A 27848-nucleotide genomic window follows, 5' to 3' on the forward strand; every position below is an offset into this window, starting at 1 on the left:
CTACGTCACCACGTAGATTAGGGTGTTGACTGTTGACCCGGGGTTTTGCTTTCACACTGCATGGCGATCAGAGCCGAGCTGATTTTAACGCAGGTCGCTTGGCGGGTTGATTGACACGGGTCGAGGAGGGTCGCTGCACCTTTCCCACTGCCACCAAAAGCCGATTGTTAGTGGGTTGACACGGGTTTTTTGGCCAGTGGGAAAGGGGTATTAGATTGAAATTTCAGACCACTACCTTTTTTTCCTAAGTGGGTGAACTTGCAAAATCACAAGGGGTACAAATACTTCTGCTCCTCAATATATCTAACTGGATGATCAACAGGCATGGATCATGAAGTCTTCTTGTCTCAGACCACAAGTGGCTGGAACATGTTTGTCAGTTATACAACAGATAAATGGAAATTAAATATTATCCGTATAAAAGGAACATATTTTAAATTCAAACAAACAAACAAACAAAAAATCAGACTTACTGTACTGGCCCGAATATAAGACGGTGTTTTTTTGCATTGAAATAACACTTAAAAAGTGGGGGTCGTCTTATATTCGCGGTCTAAACATTATACCCATTCAGGACGCTAGATGGCGCCAGGTATCATTGAAGCGATGTTCTATCATGACAGATCTCAGCTACTCTCCCCATTCACAACGCTAGATGGCGCCAGATATCATTGAAGCGATGTTTCTGTCATGACAGATCTCAGCTACTCTCAAGTTTAACCAGTTTGCATTATTTTATTCCAATGTTTTTCCTTATTATGATTTGTTTCAAGACTACAGTTACAGTTAGACTTCACTTTGTTGGTTAATGCAGTTATTCAATTTTGTTGTTTTATCACAATAGAATGGTTTATTTACATTTCAAAAACCGGACGCCATTCATTTACGAATGTGATTGCACTTTAATTTACATATTTAAATGTTCAGATATTAAGATTCGAATGAGGCAAAAACATGCTTTTTCTCTCAAATATATTGTTATAATCATTTGTTTCAGATGTACTGTAACTATTTTCTGTATTAAAATTAATTTGGTGTTCCAAAAGTCTTTTTTCAAACTTGTCTTGAAAAAGAGGGGGTCGTCTTATAATCAGGGCCGTCTTATATTCGGGCCAATACGTTATTATAGCCAACATTTAAAACAAAACCAAAGCAGGAAAATAATCCGCAAATGTCAGCCACACTTAAAAAATGTGTAGGTTACAGTATTTTTTTATTTTCTCAGTGTCTTTATACAGAGTATATTTATACAGTTTCTGTTGACTATTTTCACATTCTCACCAATTACTAACAAGTGATTTGAAGAAAACTTGAAAAAAAAATCATGCACCTTTCAATACTGTTGTTGGACTGTATAAAACGGGAATGTTAAAGGTGTCAATAATGTTTCAGGACTTGTCAGAGGCCTTGACTGCGAGTCTTTTAAGGTCCCCGCTTCCTTCAGATCATGCCAACACAAGCTTTACACTGTGGAGAAAGCAACACAACAACCGTACAGGGCAAGCAAGCATCTCAACATCAAGGCTCTCTAAATGTATGAGTCCGCAAAGGAAAGGCAGGCATTGTCCACCAATTTACATATCCCAAAGTATCAAAATGATGTCACTCAATTCCAGTTAGTCCCTGTATTTATCTTAACAGGAGAGGTTTGTGACAGATAACTGGACAGGTCCTTGGAGAAGACTGCCCTTAGGGCAATTTTTCACGTGAGAGCAGTAAATGTGCCCTGTTTGTGCCCTTCTGACCAAGGACCACACTGAGGGAAAAGAGTGGTATGGGTATGTGACAGGCAAGGTTGGTTTGAGGGGCGAAGGGGAGGCAATGACAGAAAAGACCTTCCCTGTACTGCATGAATGGCAAACGATCCTGAGATAGCAGGAGTCTGATACAAAAATCACACCACAAAAGGCACTTTATAAAATGACAGTGCTTCTGTTCTAAGGAAATTCAAGTTGAGATAGTAAGAGTCACAGGGCATCTCCCCAAAACATTCTCTTCAGTGTGAGACTAAAGCAAGACATGGTATTCTTTTAAACAATCAATCAAAGCATACGTTCAGCAAGTGCGCCTCTCACGACCGCCTTGATTTGTCCCCAGAGAGTTCGGGGTCCAGCACGGTGAGAGCACAAAAAGAAAAAAAAAGAACATTACCCAACAGATTTGCCATTGAAAAGTATAAAGCCAGAATACAGTTGCAGTGGAATTCATGTTTCCAGACTTCCAGTGAGCATATACAGCCCGTGTACGGGTCCATTTTGCACATGTAGAGCCTGGGTCATGCCCCTGGATTCTACCCGTGCTTCCTGGGGTCAGCCATCCCAATGACCCACCTCCCCTGACTCCTGGCAACAACTTAAAGACCTCCCCCCGCCCCCTACACCTTCCACTAAACCCCTCCTCCGCTTTCAGTCATCTTCCCCTCCTCCATAGAGGTCAGCCAGCTTCTTGAAACGTGGGCCCCAGTCGTTGAGGTAGTCGTAATCCTGATCCCCCGAGCTGGTAGAGTTGAGCGAGCTGACTGATCCGGCAGTTGAACCATTTCCTTCGTAGTCAAACACCAGCAGGGAGTCGTAGGGGGGAGCTGTTGGGTCGTTGTCTGCTGCCCGAAGACCCTGCACACACAGAAGTAAGCAATTTATTGATACATGATAGAATGTTTAGCCTGACAATTGCAGGTAATTCCCAAGTAAAACAGCGAAAACTAAACAGTTGTCAATTGCCATCAAAAACAAAAAAACCAATAATAATAATACCAATAAATACCAACTTAAAAAATAATTGCACATAACAGAGCTAACTCCATGATGTCTAGTATCAGCAGAAAGTTTGGGATTGTCAGCAGACATCGATTTAATTGTTTAATCAATCCTGGTGTAAACAGAACAATCTTTATTGCAAAGATGACCCTGAAAGGCTGTTTCTGATGAGGTTAAAATTACTTCGCGCAAACCCAATTTAAGATTTATGCCACAGTCCTGTTAAGCGAATTGATGCAAAATTGCATTGGTTTGTCAGTACAGTGGTACCTCTACATTAGGGCTGCAGCTATCGAATATTTTAGTATTTGAGTAATTGACTGAACATTCTATCGATTAATCAAGTAATCGGATGAAACAAATATATTTTTAGGTGAAGAGCAATTATAAATATACATGAGAAAACAAGACATTTCATCTAATCTTGAACCATTTTCAGTCAATCAATGTCTTTATTTTCGATGTATATTGTTGAAAACAGCCAACAATTGCATCTCAGATGTAACTAGAATAAAAAAAGAGTAATTCACTGCTTTCACTCAAAAAATATTTAGACCTTATTAAAAAAAAAAAGAGAGAGAAATATAATACCTAAAAATGCCGTTACGCTTGATAACACATATCACTTAAAAGTTAGGATTTTTTCCCACGTGTTTCAATTGAATTTCTATTTGTGTCCAGCCATTTTTAAGTTCTAGTTAAGTTTTAAGTTAGTCTAAACTGTAAGTCCTGATAGGATTTCGAGTTTTTGCAGTGTTCAAAATAAATGTATGATACAGGCTGTATTGGAGCACATTAGGGACCAGTGCTACTTGGTGTTTTATCCAGCAATGACTACTGAGCTAAAATTGATAGTTAGCATTATTGAGTTTTTATTTTACACCCTCATCACTCCACAATGCTATGTTATGTTAAAGCCTGTATGTAAGACACGTTAGCCACGCATCGAAAGTGGTCATAATTAATACAAACCTAGCCTTACGCAGGGCTAACGTTACTTGAGCTAGTGGCAGTAACGTTAATCTTATTTATTAGCGCTTAGCGCTCTACTGCTTTAAGATGGCGGCTGTTCACTAATGCTGCCCAGACGCGGCCGAGTCTGTCATTAAGCATCTAGTTCAACATACATGTGATCTCTATGAGACTCATCAGACGCTTTACCTGCTACCAACGGAGCATTGTGCGGGCTAGTATTTAGCAACGTCGGCGTCGTTTGTAGCGGCTGTCGGCTGCAGTAAGTTTTTTTTTTTTTTTTTTTGCTTCTTCCTCTACGCACGTGACATCAGCGCATTGTCCCGCATTAAAAGTAGTCCGAGCAAAACGTGATGCTTAGAGCTGTCAAAATAAACGATTACTCGAGGTGAATAAAATTACTCGGATCAGTTTTTAAACTCGAGTTACTCGAGTTGCTTGAGTATTCGTTTCAGCTCTACTCTACATACAAAATTAATTTGTTCCAGGACCTTGTTTGTAAGTCGAAATGGTCGTATGTTGAGCAGGATTTCCCCATAAGAATACATTATAATTCCATTAATTCGTCCTACAGCCCGAAAACCTTTACTAAATCCTTAATAAATACTGCTGTTACTATTGCAAATGGCAATTACAAAGAGCAAAACAAACAAATTATGAATAAAAATCGGAATAATAATATAATACCGTATTGGCCCGAATATAAGATGTTTTTTGCATTAAAATAAGACTGAAAAAGAGGGGGTCGTCTTATATTTGCGGTCTAGAAAATACATCTATTCACGACGCGAGATGGCGCCAGATATCATTGAAGCGAAATTCTGTCATGACACATCTCAGCTACTCTCCCCATTAACGACGCTAGATGGCGCTAGATATCATTGAAGCTATGTTCTGTCATGACAACTCTCAGCTACTCTCAAGTTTAACCCGTTTGCATTATTTTATTCCAATGTTTATCCTTATTCAGATTTGTTTCAAGACTACAGTTACAGTTAGACTTCACTTTGATGGTTAATGCAGTTATTGCAATTTTGTTGTTTTATCACAATAGTTTATTTACATCTTAAAAACCAGAAGCCATTCATTTACGAATGTGATTGCACTATAGTTTACATATTTCAATATTCAGATATTAAGATTTGAATGAAGCAAAATAACATGCTTTTTCTCTCAAATACATTGTTATAATCATTTGTTTCGGATGTACTGTAATTATTTTCTGTTTTTTGGTGTTCAAAAAGTCTTTTTTCAAACTTGAGTCTTGAAAAAGAGGGGGTCGTCTTATAATCAGGGCCTTCTTATATTCGGGTCAATACGGTAATACTAATAATAATAATAATAATAATAATAATAATAATAATAATACCTGTAATTATGTAACAATTCAGGTTCTAATGTGGCAGTTGTATTTTGTGTGGTGTACCTGAACGCACCGCGGGGCTTACAGGACTGTCTCAAAAAATTAGAATATTGTGTATTCTAATTTCCTGAGACAGTCCAGTATATATATATATATATATATATATATACATATATACATACAGTGCCTTGCAAAAGTATTCGGCCCCCTTGAACCTTGCAACCTTTCGCCACATTTCAGGCTTCAAACATAAAGATATAAAATTTTAATTTTTTGTCAAGAATCAACAACAAGTGGGACACAATCGTGAAGTGGAACAAAATTTATTGGATAATTTAAACTTTTTTAACAAATAAAAAACTGAAAAGTGGGGCGTGCAATATTATTCGGCCCCCTTGCGTTAATACTTTGTAGCGCCACCTTTTGCTCCAATTAGAGCTGCAAGTCGCTCGGGCTATGTTTCTATCAGTTTTGCACATCGAGAGACTGACATTCTTGCCCATTCTTCCTTGCAAAACAGCTCGAGCTCAGTGAGGTTGGATGGAGAGTGTTTGTGAACAGCAGTCTTCAGCTCTTTCCACAGATTCTCGATTGGATTCAGGTCTGAACTTTGACTTGTCCATTCTAACACCTGGATACGTTTATTTTTGAATCATTCCATTGTAGATTTGGCTTTATGTTTTGGATCATTGTCCTGTTGGAAGATAAATCTCCGTCCCAGTCTCAGGTCTTGTGCAGATACCAACAGGTTTTCTTCCAGAATGTTCCTGTATTTGGCTGCATCCATCTTCCCTGTCCCTGCTGAAGAAAAACAGGCCCAAACCATGATGCTGCCACCACCATGTTTGACAGTGGGGATGGTGTGTTCAGGGTGATGAGCTGTGTTGCTTTTACGCCAAACATATCGTTTTGCATTGTGGCCAAAAAGTTCAATTTTGGTTTCATCTGACCAGAGCACCTTCTTCCACATGTTTGGTGTGTCTCCCAGGTGGCTTGTGGCAAACTTTAAACGAGACTTTTTATGGATATCTTTGAGAAATGGCTTTCTTCTTGCCACTCTTCCATAAAGGCCAGATTTGTGCAGTGTACGACTGATTGTTGTCCTATGGACAGACTCTCCCACCTCAGCTGTAGATCTCTGCAGTTCATCCAGAGTGATCATGGGCCTCTTGGCTGCATCTCTGATCAGTTTTCTCCTTGTTTGAGAAGAAAGTTTGGAAGAACGGCCGGGTCTTGGTAGATTATCAGTGGTCTGATGCTCCTTCCATTTCAATATGATGGCTTGCACAATGCTCCTTGAGATGTTTAAAGCTTGGGAAATCTTTTTGTATCCAAATCCGGCTTTAAACTTCTCCACAACAGTATCTCGGACCTGCCTGGTGTGTTGCTTGGTTTTCATAATGCTCTCTGCACTTTAAACAGAACCCTGAGACTATCACAGAGCAGGTGCATTTATACGGAGACTTGATTACACAAAGGTGGATTCTATTTATCATCATCGGTCATTTAGGACAACAATGGATCATTCAGAGATCTTCACTGAACTTCTGGAGTGAGTTTGCTGCACTGAAAGTAAAGGGGCCGAATAATATTGCACGCCCCACTTTTCAGTTTTTTATTTGTTAAAAAAGTTTAAATTATCCAATAAATATTGTTCCACTTCACGATTGTGTCCCACTTGTTGTTGATTCTTGACAAAAAAATTAAATTTCATATCTATATGTTTGAAGCCTGAAATGTGGTGAAAGGTTGCAAGATTCAAGGGGGCCGAATACTTTTGCAAGGCACTGTATATATATATATGTACATACACACACACATATATATATATATATATATATATATATACACACACACACATATATAGATATATAGAACTAGATGCGAAATGACACGACAGCATTAGCAACATGTACAGTATAGGAACTAGATGCATTAGTAAATAGCCACCATCTTAAAGCAGTAGACTTCTTAGGAAGGCTCTGTTGTAGAGACCCTTCCTAGCGAACCTAAGTACGGTAACTTTTTATCGAAAATACTCCTAAATCGGCAAAATCTTGAATCTATCTTTAAATGATGAAACAGTTTTAAATAGTTTTAAAACTTCCACATGTCAAAAGTAGACAGAAGAGAACTAATGCAATTATGGGAGCAATTTTAACAACTTTTAACAGTTGATTCAGGGTAAAGGGTAAAGAATTGGGCTAGGGCCAATTGTCCCAAAAACCTTTTAAACTTTACATAGTGTGACCTATGTAGTGCTGCAACGATTAATCGATTAACTCGAGTATTCGATTAGAAAAAAAATATTCGAATTAAATTTTGCTGCTCCGAATATTCATTTAATTAAAGTGCTGTACTGGCTTATTTTGAAATTTTTTGCATTTAGTTTTATTGATTAGGGTGGACACACTGATCTCTGGTCTGCATCATTTCACATGGCTGAATCCAACTGCTCCCCGTCAAGACCAACGTAAGCTAAGTTTTTGTTTGAGCTCATGTTTTTTAATGTATTCATAATTTAGTTTATAGGTATATTGAGCCGTTTTTTGTGGGAATATGTGTCTAAACCAATTGTTAGGAGCATTGTAAAAAAACATTAGCATTTTATAGCATTTAAGCTAGCGGACTTTTGCTATTTAAGTTAGCCAATTGTTCTTTTGTTGGACTTAGATCGTCATCGATGTATTTTTTTATACCGTTTGAGGCTCAGCTCAGGTATTTTAATTTTTCATGTTCCTTATCCAATTACTCGATTATTCGAACTAGCTAGTTCATCGATTAATCGACTTCTAAAATAATCGATAGCTGCAGCCCTAGACCTGTTTTTTTTTTTTTTTTTTTTTTAATGTGGAAAAAAAAAAAAAAACATGAAAATTATCACCAGTTTGCCAAGTAACTAATTACTCTTACATTCAGGTAACTGAGTTACTCACGCAATTACTTTTGGGAGAAGTAATTTGTAACTATAATTAATTACTTTTTTAAAGTAAGATTAACAACACTGCCAGTGAGACACAGTGTAGTCATCGATGATCCTAGATTTTTTGTTTTTGCACAGACAAAAAAAAAAAAAAAAAAAAAGTTTTTGTTCATACGTCATGAATGAAATCTCCAATATCTCCAGGGTGGGGGAGACTGGGTCTGACTGGATATTGCGACTCAGGGATGACAGGCCTCTCGTCCACTCTGCGTACTCCCGTCGGCTTATTGATGATGTGGTCCAGAGACTCTGGCTGCTGGAGCTGACTCAGGTCATAGTCCTGGATAAAGACCATGGGGAGAAAAATGCAATACTTGCATAAAACTGCTTTACGAATCTGCCCCATGCTGAGATGAGCATCGTAATGAGGAGAAAAGTGATGACGACCGTTCTTCTTGCGTCAGGGCCACTATGTATATTTTACATAGTAATGACATCATCATTATCATATTCAGGACAAAGTAACTCCAAATTGCCAGTCATTTTTCCCATTTGCGTCAACGTTGATAAAAAAGCTTTTTAACCAAAATGCAGCAAAGTGTGACAAGATGGTTGATAGTCTCTGAGACAAATTGTCTCCTGCATTTGTGAAAGTGAACATCAAACATTACTCATCGTAGGCATACACCCACATAATATCGAACCACAATTAATGTTACACATAAACGGTTGCTATTCATATGTTAATTATTGTGAAGTGTTTGCTTTTTTAAATTAGTATTCAGCATTAATCTCTGTAAGGCCAAGGTCATGTGTCATAGGTCAGCATAAATAACTAGCTTCTATATCATAAATTGTCACACAAGCGTTGAAAGATTATTTACAGTAATTGCACACAACTGTGTGGGAAAAGAGTATTAAAACAATGTGATTAACTACGGTGTTTAAGTTTTTACTTGTATTTAGACAAACACAATGCTAAAGTAAGTTAAAGCAGTGGTGCAACTTGTAAGAACACTGACAGAAAACAAACAGTAGCTTTACGTCCCTATGGCAGTCATTGTTTCCACTTTCTCCACTCACAACATCACTTTGGAGTATCTCTGGGAATTCTTGACCAGGGAACGCATTTGTGAGAGAGAGGGGAAAAAAAAGCATAATTCTTGACCAGCAGCCTATATTTGAGCTCAGAGAGCAAATTCATCTTTCTATGAGAAAAGCATTTTCTGCTCTACATAAAATAAACATGCAGTCTTGCTGACCTCAATTTGCCAAGTATTGCGCTGTTGTACACCACCAGGGAGTTAGTCTCCCGCTTTTATTCAGAAAGTTAATGGGAGTTTTGTGTTCATCATGTCAACGATGCCCGTGTCTGATAACAGCATTTTATGATTTTGGCTGGTGGTGAATCCATTCACAACATACCTGATCTTCCTCTCCTCCCCCTTCCTCATCATATTTGAGGATATTGTCTCTGACATCGTCTTCAGGGTCGATCAGCAGCGGCTTTGCCTGCTTCTCCTTCTCTCTGCGCTTCATCCACACAACAAACAAGAGAACCATGCCTGCAAGGAACAGGCAGCAAAACATCAGTGGGTGAGATGCATATACAAACACCATTTTTTTAAAACTGCGTTTTAGATATTGAAAATAGCATGTAAGATCAAAGTTTTGGTTTTGGAGGTAAATTACACACTTACAGTGGGGCAAATAAGTATTTAGTCAACCGCTAATTATGCAAGTTCTCCCACCTGAAAATATTAGAGAGGCCTGTAAACCTCAACCATGAGAGACAGAATGTGGAAAAACAAAACAAAATCACAGTTTGATTTTTAAAGAATATATTTCCAAATTAGAGTGGAAAATAAGTATTTGGTCACCTACAAACAAGCAAGATTTTTGTCAAAGAGGTCTACGAGGCTCCACTCATTACCTGTATTAATGGCACCTGTTTTAACTCATTATCGGTATAAAAGACACCTGTCAACAATTTCAGTCAGTCACACTCCGAACTTCACTATGGCAAAGACCAAAGAGCTGTCGAAGGACACCAGAGCCAAAATTGTAGACCTGCACCAGGCTGGGAAGACTGAATCTACAATAGGTAAAACGCTTGGTGTAAATAAATCAACTGTGGGAGCAATTATTAGAAAATGGAAGATATACAAGACCACTTATAATCTCCCTCGATCCGGGGCTCCATGCAAGATCTCACCCCGTGGCATCAAAATGATAACAAGAACGGTGAGCAAAAATCCCAGAACCACACGGGGGGACCTAGTGAATGACCTACAGAGAGCTGGGACCACAGTAACAAAGGCTACTATCAGTAACACAATGCGCCGCCAGGGACTCAAATCCTGCACTGCCAGGAGTGTCCCTCTGCTAAAGAAAGTACACGTCCAGGCCCGTCTGCGGTTCGCTAGAGAGCATTTGGATGATCCAGAAGAGGACTGGGAGAATGTGTTATGGTCAGATGGAACCAAAATCGAACTTTTGGTAGAAACACAGGTTCTCGTGTTTGGAGGAGAAAGAATATTGAAATGCATCCGAAGAACACCATACTCACTGTGAAGCATGTGGGTGGAAACATCATGCTTTGGGGCTGTTTTTCTGCAAAGGGACCAGGAAGACTGTTCTGTGTAAAGGAAAGAATGAATGGGGCCATGTATCGAGAGATTTTGAGTGAAAATCTCCTTCCATCTGCAAGGGCATTGAAGATAAGACGTGGCTGGGTCTTTCAGCATGACAATGATCCCAAACACGCAGCCAGGGCAACAAAGGAGTGGCTTTGTAAGAAGCATTTCAAGGTCCTGGAGTGGCATAGCCAGTCTCCAGATCTCAACCCCATAGAAAATCTGTGGACGGAGTTGAAAGTCCGTGTTGCCCAACGACAGCCCCAAAACATCACTGCTCTAGAGGAGATCTGCATGGAGGAATGGGCCAAAATACCAGCAACGGTGTGTAAAAAGCTTGTGAAGAGTTACAGAAAACGTTTGGCCTCTGTTATTGTCAACAAAGGGTACATAACAAAGTATTGAGATGAACTTTTGGTATTGACCAAATACTTATTTTCCACCATGATTTGGAAATAAATTCTTTAAAAATCAAACAATGGGATTTTCTGTTTTTTTTCCACATTCTGTCTCTCATGGTTGAGGTTTACCCATGTTGACAATTACAGGCCTCTCTAATATTTTCAAGTGTGAGAATTTGCACAAGTAGTGGTTGACTATATACTTATTTGCCTCACTGCACAAAATACCTTAAAAGATACAGTTTACCTGAGAAATAAATTGTACTTACTGAGTAGAACAATTATACAGATAAGTATGGCGATGATGGCCCCCGTGCCAAGGCCAGTAGCCGCGACTGCCCCTGTGGTGCTGCAGTCCCCGTTGTCGTCACAGGGACACACTTTAATCCTGATCAGAGAGCGGTTGGAGAGTTGAGGGTTCCCAGAGTCAGACACGGTAATAGGAACCTCGTACACGCCGGCCTCCAGGTAAGGAATTCTTAACCTCAACTGAGCATGGTCACCTGGAGAGAGTATGAGAGGACATTAAGTGAATGTCAAGAAAGCGACTTGAAGACACGCTGTTGCCAAATAAAAATACAGTGGTACCTCTACATACGAAGTTAATTCGTACCAAGACCTTGATTTTATGTCGAAATGATCGTATGTCGAACAGGATTTTCCCATAGGAATACATTATAATTCCATTAATTTGTTCCACAGCCCAAAAACCTACACTAAATCTGTTAAAATGCCAGGTTGTTTGCATGTTATGTGTTTTCGAGCCCCCTGGTGGCGAGTTGCAATTTGTTGTTTTTATGATCAGGCATATTTTGGCCACCTAAATAAAGTTAAAACCTACGTTCTCATAGAAAGAAAATAAAAAGGCAACGCGCTGATGAAGAGAAAGTTTCGAAAGTTAGCCGAGATATCGCTATATGGTGCACTGTCGTTCATTACGAATAAAGCCAACACCTGCCCTTCTCCCCCCTCATTATGTCTGAGGTAAGGACACCCAACAACGATATACGACACAATGAAAGTTGCATCATTCATGTATCAGGTACATGAAGACATGGAGCCCCTGAGGGAGAAGAATTCAAGGATGTGATCAGATTTGTCCTTACGGCAACTGTTGTGACACATCCATCTGGGTGGATTAGTTGACAGATGGGTTACTCGGGGAACAAAGAGATGTGAATAGATCTTATTTATCACAAATGATAGATCATATGTCAACGGTGGATGCAACCTGTATCTTTCACTGTGAAACATATTGCTAAAGTTTGACTTGAGAAGCTCAAAAGCAATACTCTGCTATTCAATGGCAGAATTTATTTCATTAACATTACGGGGAAATTTGTGGATCTATTGATGCCAATGTAAAGCATGATCTTACCGCTGAGTCTGGTAATAGTCCAATTGTGGCGCAAACTGGGAGGAGAGGAAGGTAGGTCAAAACCGAATGGCCCCACATTTGGGTCAGAGTCAGCGTCCGAAGCTGTAATATTTATCCTCGAGTTGGGGCGTGGCCGTTGACACACTTGGGACTCCTGGGGTATCAGCACTGGTGGGTTGTCGTTAACATCAATCAGGTAGATTTGCAGGGTTCCTGTCCCACTGGCTTGAGGCGAACCTGGATGATGGAGGGAGGATAGAGAGGAGGAGAACAATTTGATCAAATCAGGCAGCAGGATAAACATTAAAAGAGTGATGTAGAAACAAGGGGAAGCAATTGAGGTGATATTAAAATGCAGATGGCACAAGAAACAAAGAGACGAGTTTAAGGCAGTTTGACTCTTGTACTGTTATCTAAATGCACAAACTATGGCTTGAGGGACATATTGTTTATTTTTTGGGAGTGCCAGGTTGTTTATCATGGCTAAGGATAAACTGGAATTTGACAAATTTTGGTAACAAAGATCATTGAGAAAAAGTTTTAGGCTTTAATAGAAACTAAACAATAAAATTTCTACACTTTGCAGCTACAATAGCCTCTACTTGCTACAAGACTGTACAGTGTACCTTTGGCTAAGTTCATACCGCAGGTGTTAATGCACAAATCCGATTTTTTCGTGTTTTTCTGACTCGAGTGAGGCATTAAGTTGACGGTCTGAACGTGACATATCGCATAGAAGGAGACCATTTCAAGTCCGGTCTGGGTCACTTTCGTATGAGGTTTAAATCCGATCTAGGCTACATTTTTCCAGAATGTGACTGCGGTCCGAACTGTCAAATCCCCCAAATCAGAATTCATGCAGCAATTACGTCAACAAAGAGCAAGAGGCATGGAGGACGGCAACAATGGACCGGTACATTAGCGTTATCGCCTAGCCTGAACTCGGCTTTTTGGGAAGAGACGGGCTTGACAACATAAAATAAAAGGGTGTGCTGAATACTAAAGGTGCTTTCCTCCCCGTCAATATTACATTCAACTATATTCATCAATTCCAACTAACTGGGTGACAAGCTGAACATTTATACACTTTAGTGCTGCTCAATGGTCTATAATACAGTGGGGCAAATAAGTATTTAGTCAACCACTAATTGTGCAAGTTCTCCCACTTGAAAATATTAGAGAGGCCTGTAATTGTCAACATGGGTAAATCTCAACCATGAGAGACAGAATGTGGAAAAACAAAACAGAAAATCACATTGTTTGATTTTTAAAGAATTTATTTGCAATTCTTGGTGGAAAATAAGTATTTGGTCAATACCAAAAGTTCATCTCAATACTTTGTTATGTACCCTTTGTTGGCAATAACGGAGGTCAAACGTTTTCTGAAACTCTTTACAAGTTTTTCACACACTGTTGCTGGTATTTTGGCCCATTCTTCCATGCAGATCTCCTCTAGAGCAGTGATGTTTTGGGGCTGTCGTTGGGCAACACGGACTTTCAACTCCCTTCACAGATTCTCTATGGGATTGAGATCTGGAGACTGGCTAGGCCACTCCAGGACTTTGAAATGCTTTTTACGAAGCCACTCATTTGTTGCCCAGGCTGTGTGTTTGGGATCATTGTCATGCTGAAAGACCCAGCCACGTCTCATCTTCAATGCCCTTGCTAATGGACGGAGATTTTCGCTCAAAATCTCTCGATACATGGCCCCATTCATTCTTCCCTTTACACAGATCAGTCGTCCTGGTCCCTTTGCAGAAAAACAGCCCCAAAGCATGATGTTTCCACCCCAATGCTTCACAGTGGGTATGGTGCAATTCAGTATTCTTTCTCCTCCAAACATGAGAACCTGTGTTTCTAGCAAAAAGTTCTATTTTGGTTTCATCTGACCATAACACATTCTCCCAGTCCTCTTCTGGATCATCCAAATGCTCTCTAGCGAACTGCAGACGGGCCTGGACGTGCACTGGCTTCAGCAGGGGGACACGTCTGGCAGTGCAGGATTTGAGTTCCTGGCGGCGCATTGTGTTACTGGTAGTAGCCTTTGTTATTGTGGTCCCAGCTCTCTGTAGGTCATTCACTAGGTCCCCCCGTGTGGTTCTGGGATTGCTGCTCACCGTTCTTGTTATCATTTTGATGCCATGGGGTGAGATCTTGCATGGAGCCCCAGATCGAGGGAGATTATCAGTGGTCTTGTATGTCTTCCATTTTCTAATAATTGCTCCCACAGTTGATTTCTTTACACCAAGCATTTTACCAATTGCAGATTCAGTCTTCCCAGCTGGGTGCAGGTCTACGATTTTGTCTCTGGTGTCCTTCGACAGCTCTTTGGTCTTGGCCATAGTGAAGTTTGGAGTGTAACTGACTGAGTTTGTGGACAGGTGTCTTTTATACCAATAATGAGTTAAAACAGGTGCCATTAATACAGGTAACGAGTGGAGCCTCGTTAGACCTCGTTAGAAGAAGTTAGACCCCTTTGACAACCAGAAATCTTGCTTGTTTGTAGGTGACCAAATGTTTATTTTCCACTCTAATTTTGAAATAAATTCTTTAAAAATCAAACAATGTGGTTTTCTATTTTTTCCCCCCACATTCTGTCTCTCATGGTTGAGGTTTACCCATGTTGACAATTACAGGCCTTTCTAATCTTTTCAAGTAGGAGAACTTGCACAATTGATGGTTGACTAAATACTTGTCTGACCCACTGTATACACAAGTTGCAAATAGACAATTTGAATGGGAAACCTTTAATTTAATCAGACATTTGTTGACATTGGTTCAGACCTTCTCTGGCATCAAATCGATTGCAACTGGTTCAACAAGGCTTGGTTAGAACAGCACTAGCCTGAGTTGTTGTGGAAAAACTTGACAATTTATGCTCTCCAGGTTGGAAACACACCCAAAGCTCGAATGGTATCTTGCTTTTTGAATGCAAAATGACAGTTTTCAAGATGCCATGGAGAGAGGTAGCTGTCTGTCAACAAGAGCTGTTGGGTGGAAAATCCCTCATTATAATTCCATTCAGTTGTAGAAAGGTAGTGGAGGTGCTTCAAGAGCCATAGTTCATATTTGTTGGAGCAAATATTATTGAGTCTTTTGGACTGGATGAAAGGGCGGCAATATTGGCATGATTGTGTTGGACAAATGATATTCAGTGCTTTAATAGTGAAAATGGATAAAAGACAATCTCTGAAGGCCATGACATTCAAACAACAAGACATGGACGAGGAAACTACATGTGCTGCTCTGCTGAACGAAACAGACCATAGTGTATAATGTTGCCTTGAGCAGCTCGAACCCCCGCCCACTCCACCACCACCACCACCACCACACGCTGTCAGGAATCTGAACTAAGTTACTGATGCGTAAAAGACAGTTTCCACCGGCAGCTCATCAGTGCTACTTTAACACTGTTTTTCTTTCAGACAGCAACTTGGTGCATCAACTATGTAAAGGTTTGTTGCAAAAAGACCTAGGGCCATTTGATGGTCTTGTCAATTATGATTGGTTTGGTGCTTTATTGTTTCCTTTTTGTGTGCCACTACAGTTGAATAAGTAAAACCAATTCAAGTCAAAGTGAATAATGTAGTCTTGTTGACACTGGGCACCACAATCGATAGACAGATGACACTTTTAGCATGAGTTGGTGTGCTTCATTTCCCCTTGGAATAATAACACCTTACACAGAGGAGGCTGCTCTATTGTTGCCATTAGGTTGTTGCAGAGTGTTGTGGCGAATGCTGGCTGTTTACAATTGACATTTATTTTATTATTATTTGCTCATCACATGTTTAACAAGACTCTATATGACAAGCCATAGAATGGCTAGGTATAAAATGTACCATCACTCACAACCGAATGACATTAAGTTCACCATTTTAAGACACGCCATTTTACAATATTTAAAAAATTTGATGCATGTGGGGTACTACTGCGCTGTTAAAACTGCAGTTTCAAAATTTGAAAGTACAATACTGTACGAGACAGGAATAATGCGACTAATTGACCTAATTAAGTATGGTAATCACGTAAGAGAAGTCAAGAGATTCTGTTTATGCGCTATGCTTTAATTGCGTACTATTGGGAATATTAAAAGCGCAGGGGTGTCAAACTCATTTTCGCCTTGGGCCACATTCTAGTTATGGTTTTCATCAGAGGGCTGTTATGATTGTAAAAATTATATACTGTAAATGTACTGTATAATCACCTACTCATACATACACACAGCTGCAGGGCACGTGCATTTCATTGCTTGCGTGAAAGCATACCGATTCATAAGCAGAGGTGGGGAGAGTAGCCAAAAATTTTACTCAAGTAAGAGTAGAGTGACTTCAAAATAATATTACTCAAGTAAAAGTAGTCGTCCAAAAAATGTACTTAAGTAAAAGTAAAAAAAATATTTGGTGAAAATACTCAAGCAATGAGTAACATTGTGAGTAACTGCTTATATATATATATATTGTCCCGCTCAGACAGTATTCTGCCTTTTGGTAAGTTTTACAGCAAGGCTTTTTGTGCTGTCTAACAGCGAACTCTTGTGGTCGCTTTGTGACATGGTTTATTGTTTTCTTGCCAGTTCAATATGGCTGCATGACGTCTCGGGCTGACACCTACGTTGTAATGTTGTGCTTATATGATCCTTGGACAAGATTTTTCCGTAAGTATGGTTGTTGTAAAGAATGTACATATTATGTTAGTAAGCGAAATTTTATATTTTTTGTATGAGACGCTTTTTGTTTATGTTTAGTGAACCTGTATAGCGTGCTAAGCTAACGTTGTTGCTAATGCAATGCTTGTGTACTTTTTTTTCTGTAGTTTTACGACGGTCTAAAGAGGACAATGGTTTGAGGCCATTTTATTAATAAATCAGATGGAAAAGGAAGAAGTCTGATTATTAGGTCTGTCTAGCTTTGGAAAAAGTAGACGCTTCGGAGTGAGGACAGCATAGACAGATTTAAATGACAGTAGAGTGAAATGCCCACTACAGTCCTTATGTACCGTATGTTGAATGTATATATCCATCTTGTGTCTTATCTTTCCATTCCAACAATTTATTTTACAGAATATATATATAATTTACAGAAAAATATGGCATATTTTATAGATGGTTTGAATTGCGATTAATTGCGATTAATTACGATTAATTAATTTTTAAGCTGTAATTAACCTGATTAAAAATTTTAATTGTTTGACAGCCCTAGTATATATATATATATATATATATATACAGTGCCTTGCAAAAGTATTCGGCCCCCTTGAACCTTGCAACCTTTCGCCACATTTCAGGCTTCAAACATAAAGATATAAAATTTTAATTTTTTGTCAAGAATCAACAACAAGTGGGACACAATCGTGAAGTGGAACAAAATTTATTGGATAATTTAAACTTTTTTAACAAATAAAAAACTGAAAAGTGGGGCGTGCAATATTATTCGGCCCCCTTGCGTTAATACTTTGTAGCGCCACCTTTTGCTCCAATTACAGCTGCAAGTCGCTTGGGGTATGTTTCTATCAGTTTTGCACATCGAGAGACTGACATTCTTGCCCATTCTTCCTTGCAAAACAGCTCGAGCTCAGTGAGGTTGGATGGAGAGTGTTTGTGAACGGCAGTCTTCAGCTCTTTCCACAGATTCTCGATTGGATTCAGGTCTGGACTTTGACTTGGCCATTCTAACACCTGGATACGTTTATTTTTGAACCATTCCATTGTAGATTTGGCTTTATGTTTTGGATCATTGTCCTGTTGGAAGATAAATCTCCGTCCCAGTCGCAGGTATTGTGCAGATACCAACAGGTTTTCTTCCAGAATGTTCCTGTATTTGGCTGCATCCATCTTCCCGTCAATTTTAACCATCTTCCCTGTCCCTGCTGAAGAAAAGCAGGCCCAAACCATGATGCTGCCACCACCATGTTTGACAGTGGGGATGGTGTGTTCAGGGTGATGAGCTGTGTTGCTTTTACGCCAAACATATCGTTTTGCATTGTGGCCAAAAAGTTCAATTTTGGTTTCATCTGACCAGAGCACCTTGTTCCACATGTTTGGTGTGTCTCCCAGGTGGTTTGTGGCAAACTTTAAACGAGACTTTTAATGGATATCTTTGAGAAATGGCTTTCTTCTTGCCACTCTTCCATAAAGGCCAGATTTGTGCAGTGTACGACTGATTGTTGTCCTATGGACAGACTCTCCCACCTCAGCTGTAGATCTCTGCAGTTCATCCAGAGTGATCATGGGCCTCTTGGCTGCATCTCTGATCAGTTTTCTCCTTGTTTGAGAAGAAAGTTTGGAAGGACGGCCGGGTCTTGATAGATTTGCAGTCGTCTGATGCTCCTTCCATTTCAATATGATGGCTTGCACAGTGCTCCTTGAGATTTTTAAAGCTTGGGAAATCTTTTTGTATCCAAATCCGGCTTTAAACTTCTCCACAACAGTATCTCGGACCTGCCTGGTGTGTTCCTTGGTTTTCATAATGCTCTCTGCACTTTAAACAGAACCCTGAGACTATCAAAGAGCAGGTGCATTTATACGGAGACTTGATTACACACAAGTGGATTCTATTTATCATCATCGGTCATTTAGGACAACATTGGATCATTCAGAGATCCTCACTGAACTTCTGGAGTGAGTTTGCTGCACTGAAAGTAAAGGGGCCGAATAATATTGCACGCCACACTTTTCAGTTTTTTATTTGTTAAAAAAGTTTAAATTATCCAATAAATGTTGTTCCACTTCACGATTATGTCCCACTTGTTGTTGATTCTTGACAAAAAAATTAAATTTCATATCTTTATGTTTGAAGCCTGAAATGTGGCGAAAGGTTGCAAGATTCAAGGGGGCCGAATACTTTTGCAAGGCACTGTATATATATATATATATATATATATATATATATATATATATATATATATATATATATATATATATATATATATATATATATATATATATATTATCGCGTTAACGGGCGGTAATTAATTTTTTAAAATTAATCACGTTAAAATATTTGACGCAATTAACGCACATGTCCCGCTCAGACAGTATTCTGCCTTTTGGTAAGTTTTACAGCAAGGCTTTTTGTGCTGTCTAACAGCGAACTCTTGTGGTCGCTTTGCGACATGGTTTATTGTTTTCTTGCCAGTTCAATATGGCTGCATGACGTCTCGGGCTGACGCCTACGTTGTAATGTTGTGCTTATATGATCCTTGGACAAGATTTGTCCGTAAGTATGGTTGTTGTAAAGAATGTACATATTATGTTAGTAAGCGAAATTTTATATTTTTTGTATGAGACGCTTTTTGTTTATGTTTAGTGAACCTGTATAGCGTGCTAAGCTAACGTTGTTGCTAATGCAATGCTTGTGTCCTTTTTTTTTTGTAGTTTTACGACGGTCTAAAGAGGACAATGGTTTGAGGCCATTTTATTAATAAATCAGATGGAAAAGGAAGAAGTCTGATTATTAAGTCTGTCTAGCTTTGGAAAAAGTAGACGCTTCGGAGTGAGGACAGCATAGACAGATTTAAATGACAGTAGAGTGAAATGCCCACTACAGTCCTTATGTACCGTATGTTGAATGTATATATCCATCTTGTGTCTTATCTTTCCATTCCAACAATTTATTTTACAGAATATATATATAATTTACAGAAAAATATGGCATATTTTATAGATGGTTTGAATTGCGATTAATTGCGATTAATTACGATTAATTAATTTTTAAGCTGTAATTAACTCGATTAAAAATTTTAATCGTTTGACAGCCCTAATATATATATATATATATATATATATATATATATATATATATATATTTTTTTTTTAAACAATGGTATTTTTTTTTCTGAGCACAAAGTTATCTTTATGGACTATTGTTATAATGATCCTGTACAAAAACCCATTACATAACCATATTAAGCCAAAGGGGGAAAAAAAAAACCATTGAATTCCGACGAGAAAAAAAATTACATAAATGAGTTATTATTTGTCCAGAGAGCATGCCTGCCCTCTGGTGGAGAAAATAGTTCCGAGTTTGAATAGTGAAGAGTTCTTTCATAGTAAAAGGATCATATCTCCGGTTTGCTGTGGTCAATCGGTGCCAAATAAAAATAAGGAGGGAGGTTAAAATCCGTGCTTTTGAGTCATGTTGAGGGCAGCGCTGTATATCAAATACTTCATTTTTTTACGTTGCTTTAAAGACACCACATGATGGAACAGGCTTGCGTTAAGATAGAACGGCAAGCTTGTGTCTGATTGGTATAGTGGAGTCTTGTGATTATTGTTGCAACGTCTCATTGGTGGAATCGGTAAAGCTACCCTGGTAATACACCAGGCACGTCTCTGCTCTTGGCATCGCTGATTTAAAAAAAAAAAAATATATATTTAATATGTAGAATAAAGAGGAAAAATGTAACAACTATTGTGTCGCCCAAAGTAGCGCAGTAAGAGTGGCGTTTTTTCTTCACAAATCTACTCAAATAAAAGTAAAAAGTATAGCTTAGTAAAACTACGCTTAGAAGTACATTTTTCTCAAAAAGTTACTCAAGTAAATGTAACGTGTTATTACCCACATCAGTTCATAAGTCATGAAGAATTGTGGCCATTATTATTTTTTTAAAAAGTTGAAGGAATTCAGCGCCCTGGGCAAGCCGCGGAAACAGTGACAGCCGTACCAAATGACGTTCCGCTGGCACTGCTCCCGCAAGTCGGCCGGAAGTGGCCAATCCCGCACGTTCACTCTGGTGTTAACCCTTTGTACTGACTCCATTTTGAACGGTTCAAGGAAGGCTCACCGAAAACAGGTTGACAATTTATTCGTCGACAATGGTCAAAAACAAGGCAAAAAAATGAGAAACGTAGAAATGTTCCCGAGAAACGACTTTTTTTATCTAAATGTTCAGTCTTTTGAAAGCTGCGGTGGAGTGGGCCAGGCGGAAGGCGTGCCGGGGTGTTGTCTCGGGATCATCCCTCTGCGGCAGGTTTGGGCGGTCAAGTTCGTGCGTCATCCTTCGTGGCTGGGACATGGTTGCCACGGCAACTGACGCATGTCTTGACGTCTCCGGCGCCGAGCTATCAACTTGTTATCCTGGTTGGGCGAGGGTGTTCTCCGATGCAACTTGTTTTAGGACAGAGCGCCCTGCTCTTTGTCCTGGAGTGCCCGGGAGAACTGATTGTGAGAGTTGGTGCGTCAAACTTGTTCACGACGTACACGTTGGGCTTCTGTGATAAGATGGCATTGTAGATCTTTTATGCCCTCTTTTCTGCTTATTTTCATTAAACTATGGTGTAAGTGCTATTTATTTTATATTAGGTGTGTTAGAGTAATACAAACAGTTAGACAGTGCCTACGAGAAACGGCACCATCTCCTTCGTCCTGACCCCACCGGAGACTTGATGACGTTTTTTCTTCGCTTATCAGGCGAGGGCTGATAAGCCTGTCAATTTTACTGTGTCAAATGGCATGTAGTATCATCTCCCTAACTGCTTTACTATAAGGAATGTGTTAGACTACTGTAGACAGTTATATGCAGGGCCGGAGTGGGACTCATTTTCGGCCCTGGAATTTCATGCCTCAGACCGGCCCACTCATTTAAAATTATGTCATTATGCATACACGTGTTAAGTTCAGTGTTCTCTAAAGCCGTGTACTGTAATTCTGTGTATTCCAATTCAGTGCAGGTCATGGTTGTTTAACAAGGTGGCTTTATTTTAACAAGTGCAACACAACATATTTTGAACAAATTTAAAAATGGATTTAAAAAAAAACTATATTAAATGATACATTTGAAAAATAAATTAGGCCTGTCAAATGATTAAAATTTTTGATCGAGTTAATTACAGCTTAAAAATTAATCGTAATTAATCGCAATTCAAACCATCTATAAAATATGCCATATTTTTCTGTAAATTATTGTTGGAATGGAAAGATGAGACACAAGATGGATATATACATTCAACATAAGGTACATAAGGACTGTATTTGTTTATTATAACAATAAATCAACAAGATGGCATTAACATTATTAACATTCTGTTAAAGCGATCCATGGATAGAAAGACTTGTAGTTCTTAAAAGATAAATGTTAGTACAAGTTATAGAAATTTTATATTAAAACCCCTCTTAATGTTTTCGTTTTAATAAAATTTGTAAAATTTTCAATCAAAAAATAAACTAGTAGCCCGCCATTGTTGATGTCAATAATTACTTACACAATGCTCATGGGTGCTGAAGCCTATAAAATCAGTCGCACCCAAACGCCAGCGGAGGGCGGCAAAACTCCATAAAGCACAATTAACAAGTGGGCATGTCATTGTACTGTCATTTAAATCTGTCTGAGCAGGGCATGTGCGTTAATTGCGTCAAATATTTTAACGTGATTCATTAAAAAAATTAATTACCGCCCGTTAACGCGATAATTTTGGCAGCCCCAAAATAAATGAATAAATAAGACCTTTTCTGCAACATCAAATATTAACAAAATGAGTGCTTACAGATAAAACAAACATAGCAACATAACAATATGAAAAATAAAGAATACGTATTGCACATTGTAACAACTTCTAATGAGACTATTATCCATTTTCCATTTCCACTTTAAAAACGCCACGTAATTGATTATATTAATTCTAATGTTCACTCGATGAACGACATGGCAATCCTACCTTCCAGCTCTGCACCTGTGGTGTGTTCATTATGGCTAATGCTTGCTGCTACATATCCCTTGTGAGGTGCTACAAGAAGCCAAAGTTTCCACAATTACATATTGTCGTATCACACGGTGCAAGTTGCATTTTATTCGCCATCTGGCCTTACCACTTTCGTTGTAATCCTCTGTAGTTTGAGGCAGCAAGGTCGTTGCATGAAAAAAATTAGCTATTTTCGCGCATTTTGCCGATTCTTTCACGAGTGCTTTTCTCTTTTTAATTCTTATTTTTCAGCGCCACCCTTGCTCTTTTTATCCATCCGAGCACCGAGATAGCAGCTAATTTGGCTCAATACAGACTACAATTAGGGGGCGGAGCTGCATGCTGTATTTTTCGTCTGCACACGTGAGGATGAGTCTGGAAAAAAAAATAATACTGTTTTTTTTTTTTTAAGACGGCCCACAGGGACAGCGGTAACAGAATGTAAGTTATACTCAGTGACACTGTCATAAATAAATACCAAACAAAAAATGATAACAGTGTAATTTTTTTTTTTTTTTTTTTTTAAATAAAACGCGGACCGGCCCATCTGGCCGGCCGGCCCTTCTGGAATCGTCCAGAAGCTCCCGATTAGTCACTCCGGGCCTGGTTATATGGTGTCTGCGAGAAAGGTACCTATTCCCTTCAGAGTACATCTGTATTTTAAGAAGGGATTTAGTGAAGATAAATATTTGAAAAACAGCCCTCCTCTCCCCCCACGAAAAAAAAACAGAATAGACATGTTTATAAAAGTAAAAAAAAAATAAAAAATAGACATGTTTATAAAAGTAAAAAAAAATTTGGTTACTCGTGATTACGACATCCTCACTTACCAGACTTACCATTGTCGAAAGCCAGAAATGTGGCCTCATATATGTTGTTTTTGACGTACATGGACTCTCGGTCAAGTAGTGCCATTGTAGTTATTTGCCCATTGGTCCGGTTGATTTTCAGCCAGTTAGCGGGATCTGATAGCTTTGAGTACCTTTGTGCACACACATCCAAAAAGAAAGACAAATTCATAATTTTGATAAAAGCTCCAATGTGCATCTTTTGATATCAAATCCTAATGTTTTCAGTCAACCGTCCCAAGAACCCCCCCAAGCGAAGTCTTTTTTTTTTTTTTTTTGTGTCCGTAACATCCTTCAGGTTTGTAAATGTTTGCATTGAAACATGGATTCAAAATGCAAAGCAGCTGAAGGCCACTGTCAATAGAGTCGTTCTATTCATACCCTCAAGGAATAACTGCAACTTGCATCATCACCGGTGCGACAATTTCAGGAAAGCTGAACATGATAACTCAAATTCCAGGCGACAAATCCAATTAACAGGAGCCATAACCACTGACTGAGATGGCATATAGTAACGACAGCTTCGCAGGGTGATTGCAGTTTTTCTGAACATCGTGACTAGGGAAAAACATCTGAAATAACACTATAGACCTCTTATGAATACAACTTCTATCATACCTACTATTTTTATTGTTGCCTCTTTAGGTCGATCATTCTAATATACAGTGGGGCAAATAAGGATTTAGTCAACCACCAATTGTGCAAGTTCTGCTACTTGAAAAGATTAGACAGGCCTGTAATTGTCAACATGGGTAAACCTCAACCATGAGAGACAGAATGTGGGAAAAAAAATCACATTGTTTGATATTTAAAGAATTTATTTCCAAATTAGAGTGGAAAATAAGTGTTTGGTCACCTGCAAACAAGCAAGATTTCTGGCTGTCAAAGAGGTCTAACTTCTTCGAACAAGGTCTAACGAGGCTCACTCATTACCTGTATTAATGGCACCTGTTTAAACTCATTATCGGTATAAAAGACACCTGTCCACAAGCTCAGTCAGTCACACTCCAAACTCCACTATGGCCAAGACCAAAGAGCTGTTAAAGGACACCAGAGACAAAATTGTAGACCTACACCAGGCCGGGAAGACTGAATCTGCAATAGGTAAAACACTTGGTTTAAAGAAATCAACTGTGGGAGCAATTATTAGAAAATGGAAGACATACAAGACCACTGATAATCTCCCTTGATCTGGGGCTCCATGCGAGATTCACCCCGTGGCGTCAAAATGATAACAAGAACGGTGAGCAAAAATCCCAGAACCACACGGGGGGACCTAGTGAATGACCTACAGAGAGCTGGGACCACATTAACAAAGGCTACTATCAGTAACACAATGAGGCGCCAGGGACTCAAATCCTGGGGGCTGGGACTGGGAGAATGTGTTATGGTCAGATGAAACCAAAATAGAACTTTTTAGTAGAAACACAGGTTTTCGGGTTTGGAGGAGAAAGAATACTGAATTGCATCCGAAGAACACCATACCCACTGTGAAGCATGGGGGTGGAAACATCATGCTTTAGGGCTGTTTTACTGCAAAGGGACCAGGACGACTGATCTGTGTAAAGGAAAGAATGAATGGGGCCATGTATTGAGTAAAAATCTCCTTCAATCAGCAAGGGCATTGAAGATGAGACGTGGCTGGGTCTTTCAGCATGACAATGATCCCAAAAACACAGCCAGGCCAACAAAGGCGTGGCTTCGTAAGAAGCATTTCAAGATCCTGGAGTGGCCTCGCCAGTCTCCAGATCTCAACCCCATAGAAAATCTATGGGGGGATTTGAAAGTCCGTGTTGTCCAACGACAGCCCCAAAACATCACTGCTCTAGAGGAGATCTGCATGTAGGAATGGGCCAAAATACCAGCCACAGTGAGTGAAAAGCTTGTGAAGAGTTACAGAAAACGTTTGGCCTCCATTATTGCCAACAAAGGGTACATAACAAAGTATTGAGATGAACTTTTGGTATTGACCAAATACTTATTTTCCACCATGATTTGCAAATAAATTCTTTAAAAATCAAACAATGGGATTTTCTGTTTTTTTTTTCCACATTCTGTCTTTCATAGTTGAGGTTTACCCATGTTGACAATTTACAGGCCTCTCTAATATTTTCAAGTGGGAGAACTTGCACAGTTAGTGGTTGAAGAAATACTTATTTGCCCCACTGTAAATCAAACATTAAAAAAAAATAAAACTGTATAAGCGCATAACAATCTTAACTTTTATGTCGTCGCCATTTGAACGGTATTAACAGAAAACACATATGGCTAATGGCCTCAAAACTCTGCTTTCCACACAAAGACCTTTAGAAAGCCAATCTGGCTCCTCTCCCATTTGCCGCTTATACAACATCTCGGGTGTTTGTAGGGCTACTTTGGAACATTTTAGGTTTTTGTGTGTGCATGCTCAAGGGTTCATCCAAGGTCATCCAAAGCAGGAGCAGCGGCAGCAGTAGAAACGAGCCTGCCTAAGCATGAGGTGAGCATCTGTTGGCAAGCTGCTTTGGTGGAGACATCGGCTTTGAGCTCCCATCAATAACAGAAACATACTGACAGAAAAAAAAGGCTGTGTCAGTGTGAGCCGTAAAAGGGGTTGCTTAAGTCCCAGGAAAGAGTTTGTGCGACATATATTGACAAAAGTAGAAGTGAAAGACATTTTTATGTTCAATGGTTTAAAGATCAATTTCTTTTTCTATGCACAAAAAAGGCCTCTCTCATATCGTCAACAAATGTGTAAATGTGTGTTGGTGAGGACTTCTAGTACCTCTACCAACATTTTAATACTTGTGTGCGGTCGATACTTTGATATATATATTAAAAAAAAATGAGACAAGGTTGTGTTACTTAAATTCGTATTTTTTTCCTAGATTAAGGTTCAAATTTTAAATGAAAAAATCTAGTTACATGTAAATTCAGTGATAGTATTTGCGACAAAACACAAAAACCAATTATATAATTTAAGTAAGTATAGGTAACTGTAATTAACTTTAAGTTGTGATATTATGACAAAAAATCCCATGATTTAGAGGTTAAAGTTTAAGGTTTAAGTAAAAATACAGTGGTACCCCTACATACCAAGTTAATTCGTTCCAGGACCTTGTTTATAAGTCGAAATGGTCGTATGTCGAGCAGGATTTTCCCATAAGAATACATTATATTTCCATTAATTCGTTCCATAGCCCGACAACCTACACTAAATCCTTAATAAATACTGCTTGTACTATTACAAATGGCAATTAAAAAAAAAAAAAAAAAAAAAAAAAAAAAAAATTAAACATAAAAATCGGAATAATAATATAATAATACTAATAATTACTGTAATAATTTAACAAATTGGGTTCTAATGTGGCGGATGTTTTTTGCCGTACCTGAACGCACTGCGTAGCTCACGTGACAGCGAGATAGAGAGTGCGGTTCTATTTTACTCTCTCTTTTAATGTTATGTTGCTGGCGGCGTAAAGTGCAGCGGACAGTAGACGTGTTGTGTTGCACAAGTTGATGGAATAAATGATTAGAAACCTGACGAAGCTGGCGATTTCTTTGGTGATGTTACCACAATAACAATTGTCACAACTAAAGACTGGCGAACGGAGGACCGTCGAGATCGACATTCTACGGTGGTATTGTCGAGTCAGCTCACGGATGCACAGACCATGCTCATATTTTTCTCTAATTTCCATCTTCATTTAGATGGTAAGCGTCACCTTTTCGTTTTTTCCCTACGTGCACTAACCTTCTTGGAACCAGTGTTGATTTCTCTCTCAAGAAAATCCGTCGTGCTTCAGTCTTTCGGCAAAACAAAGAAACTGCGGCACTGTCATAAATCGTCGTATTTTGAGCATGTCGTCAGATGTAGAAACAAACGGAGAGTCAAATTTTACGTCGGATGTCAA

General features: G+C 39.0%; 1 protein-coding gene across 2 annotated transcripts in view; it reads right to left on the minus strand.

The window, feature by feature from the left end:
• Positions 1–1185: 1185 nt before the first annotated feature.
• The window catches only part of cdh4 (cadherin 4, type 1, R-cadherin (retinal)), a 411266-nt gene continuing 384603 nt past the window's right edge, over positions 1186–27848 (minus strand). Inside the window, exons 11-16 of one of the 2 annotated variants that reach the window (XM_057846061.1) lie at positions 23947–24089; positions 12430–12666; positions 11321–11554; positions 9440–9579; positions 8190–8354; positions 1186–2612 (exon numbers count right to left, since the gene is read on the minus strand). In XM_057846061.1, the coding sequence (XP_057702044.1) occupies positions 2406–2612; positions 8190–8354; positions 9440–9579; positions 11321–11554; positions 12430–12666; positions 23947–24089 (1126 nt within the window). In that variant the 3' untranslated portion in view covers positions 1186–2405. Of the gene's footprint in view, positions 2613–8189; positions 8355–9439; positions 9580–11320; positions 11555–12429; positions 12667–23937; positions 24090–27848 lie in introns of both variants that reach the window. The other variant, XM_057846060.1, reaches the window with a different exon arrangement.

Source organism: Corythoichthys intestinalis, chromosome 9 (assembly GCF_030265065.1).
Source record: "Corythoichthys intestinalis isolate RoL2023-P3 chromosome 9, ASM3026506v1, whole genome shotgun sequence".
Lineage (NCBI taxonomy): Eukaryota > Metazoa > Chordata > Actinopteri > Syngnathiformes > Syngnathidae > Corythoichthys > Corythoichthys intestinalis.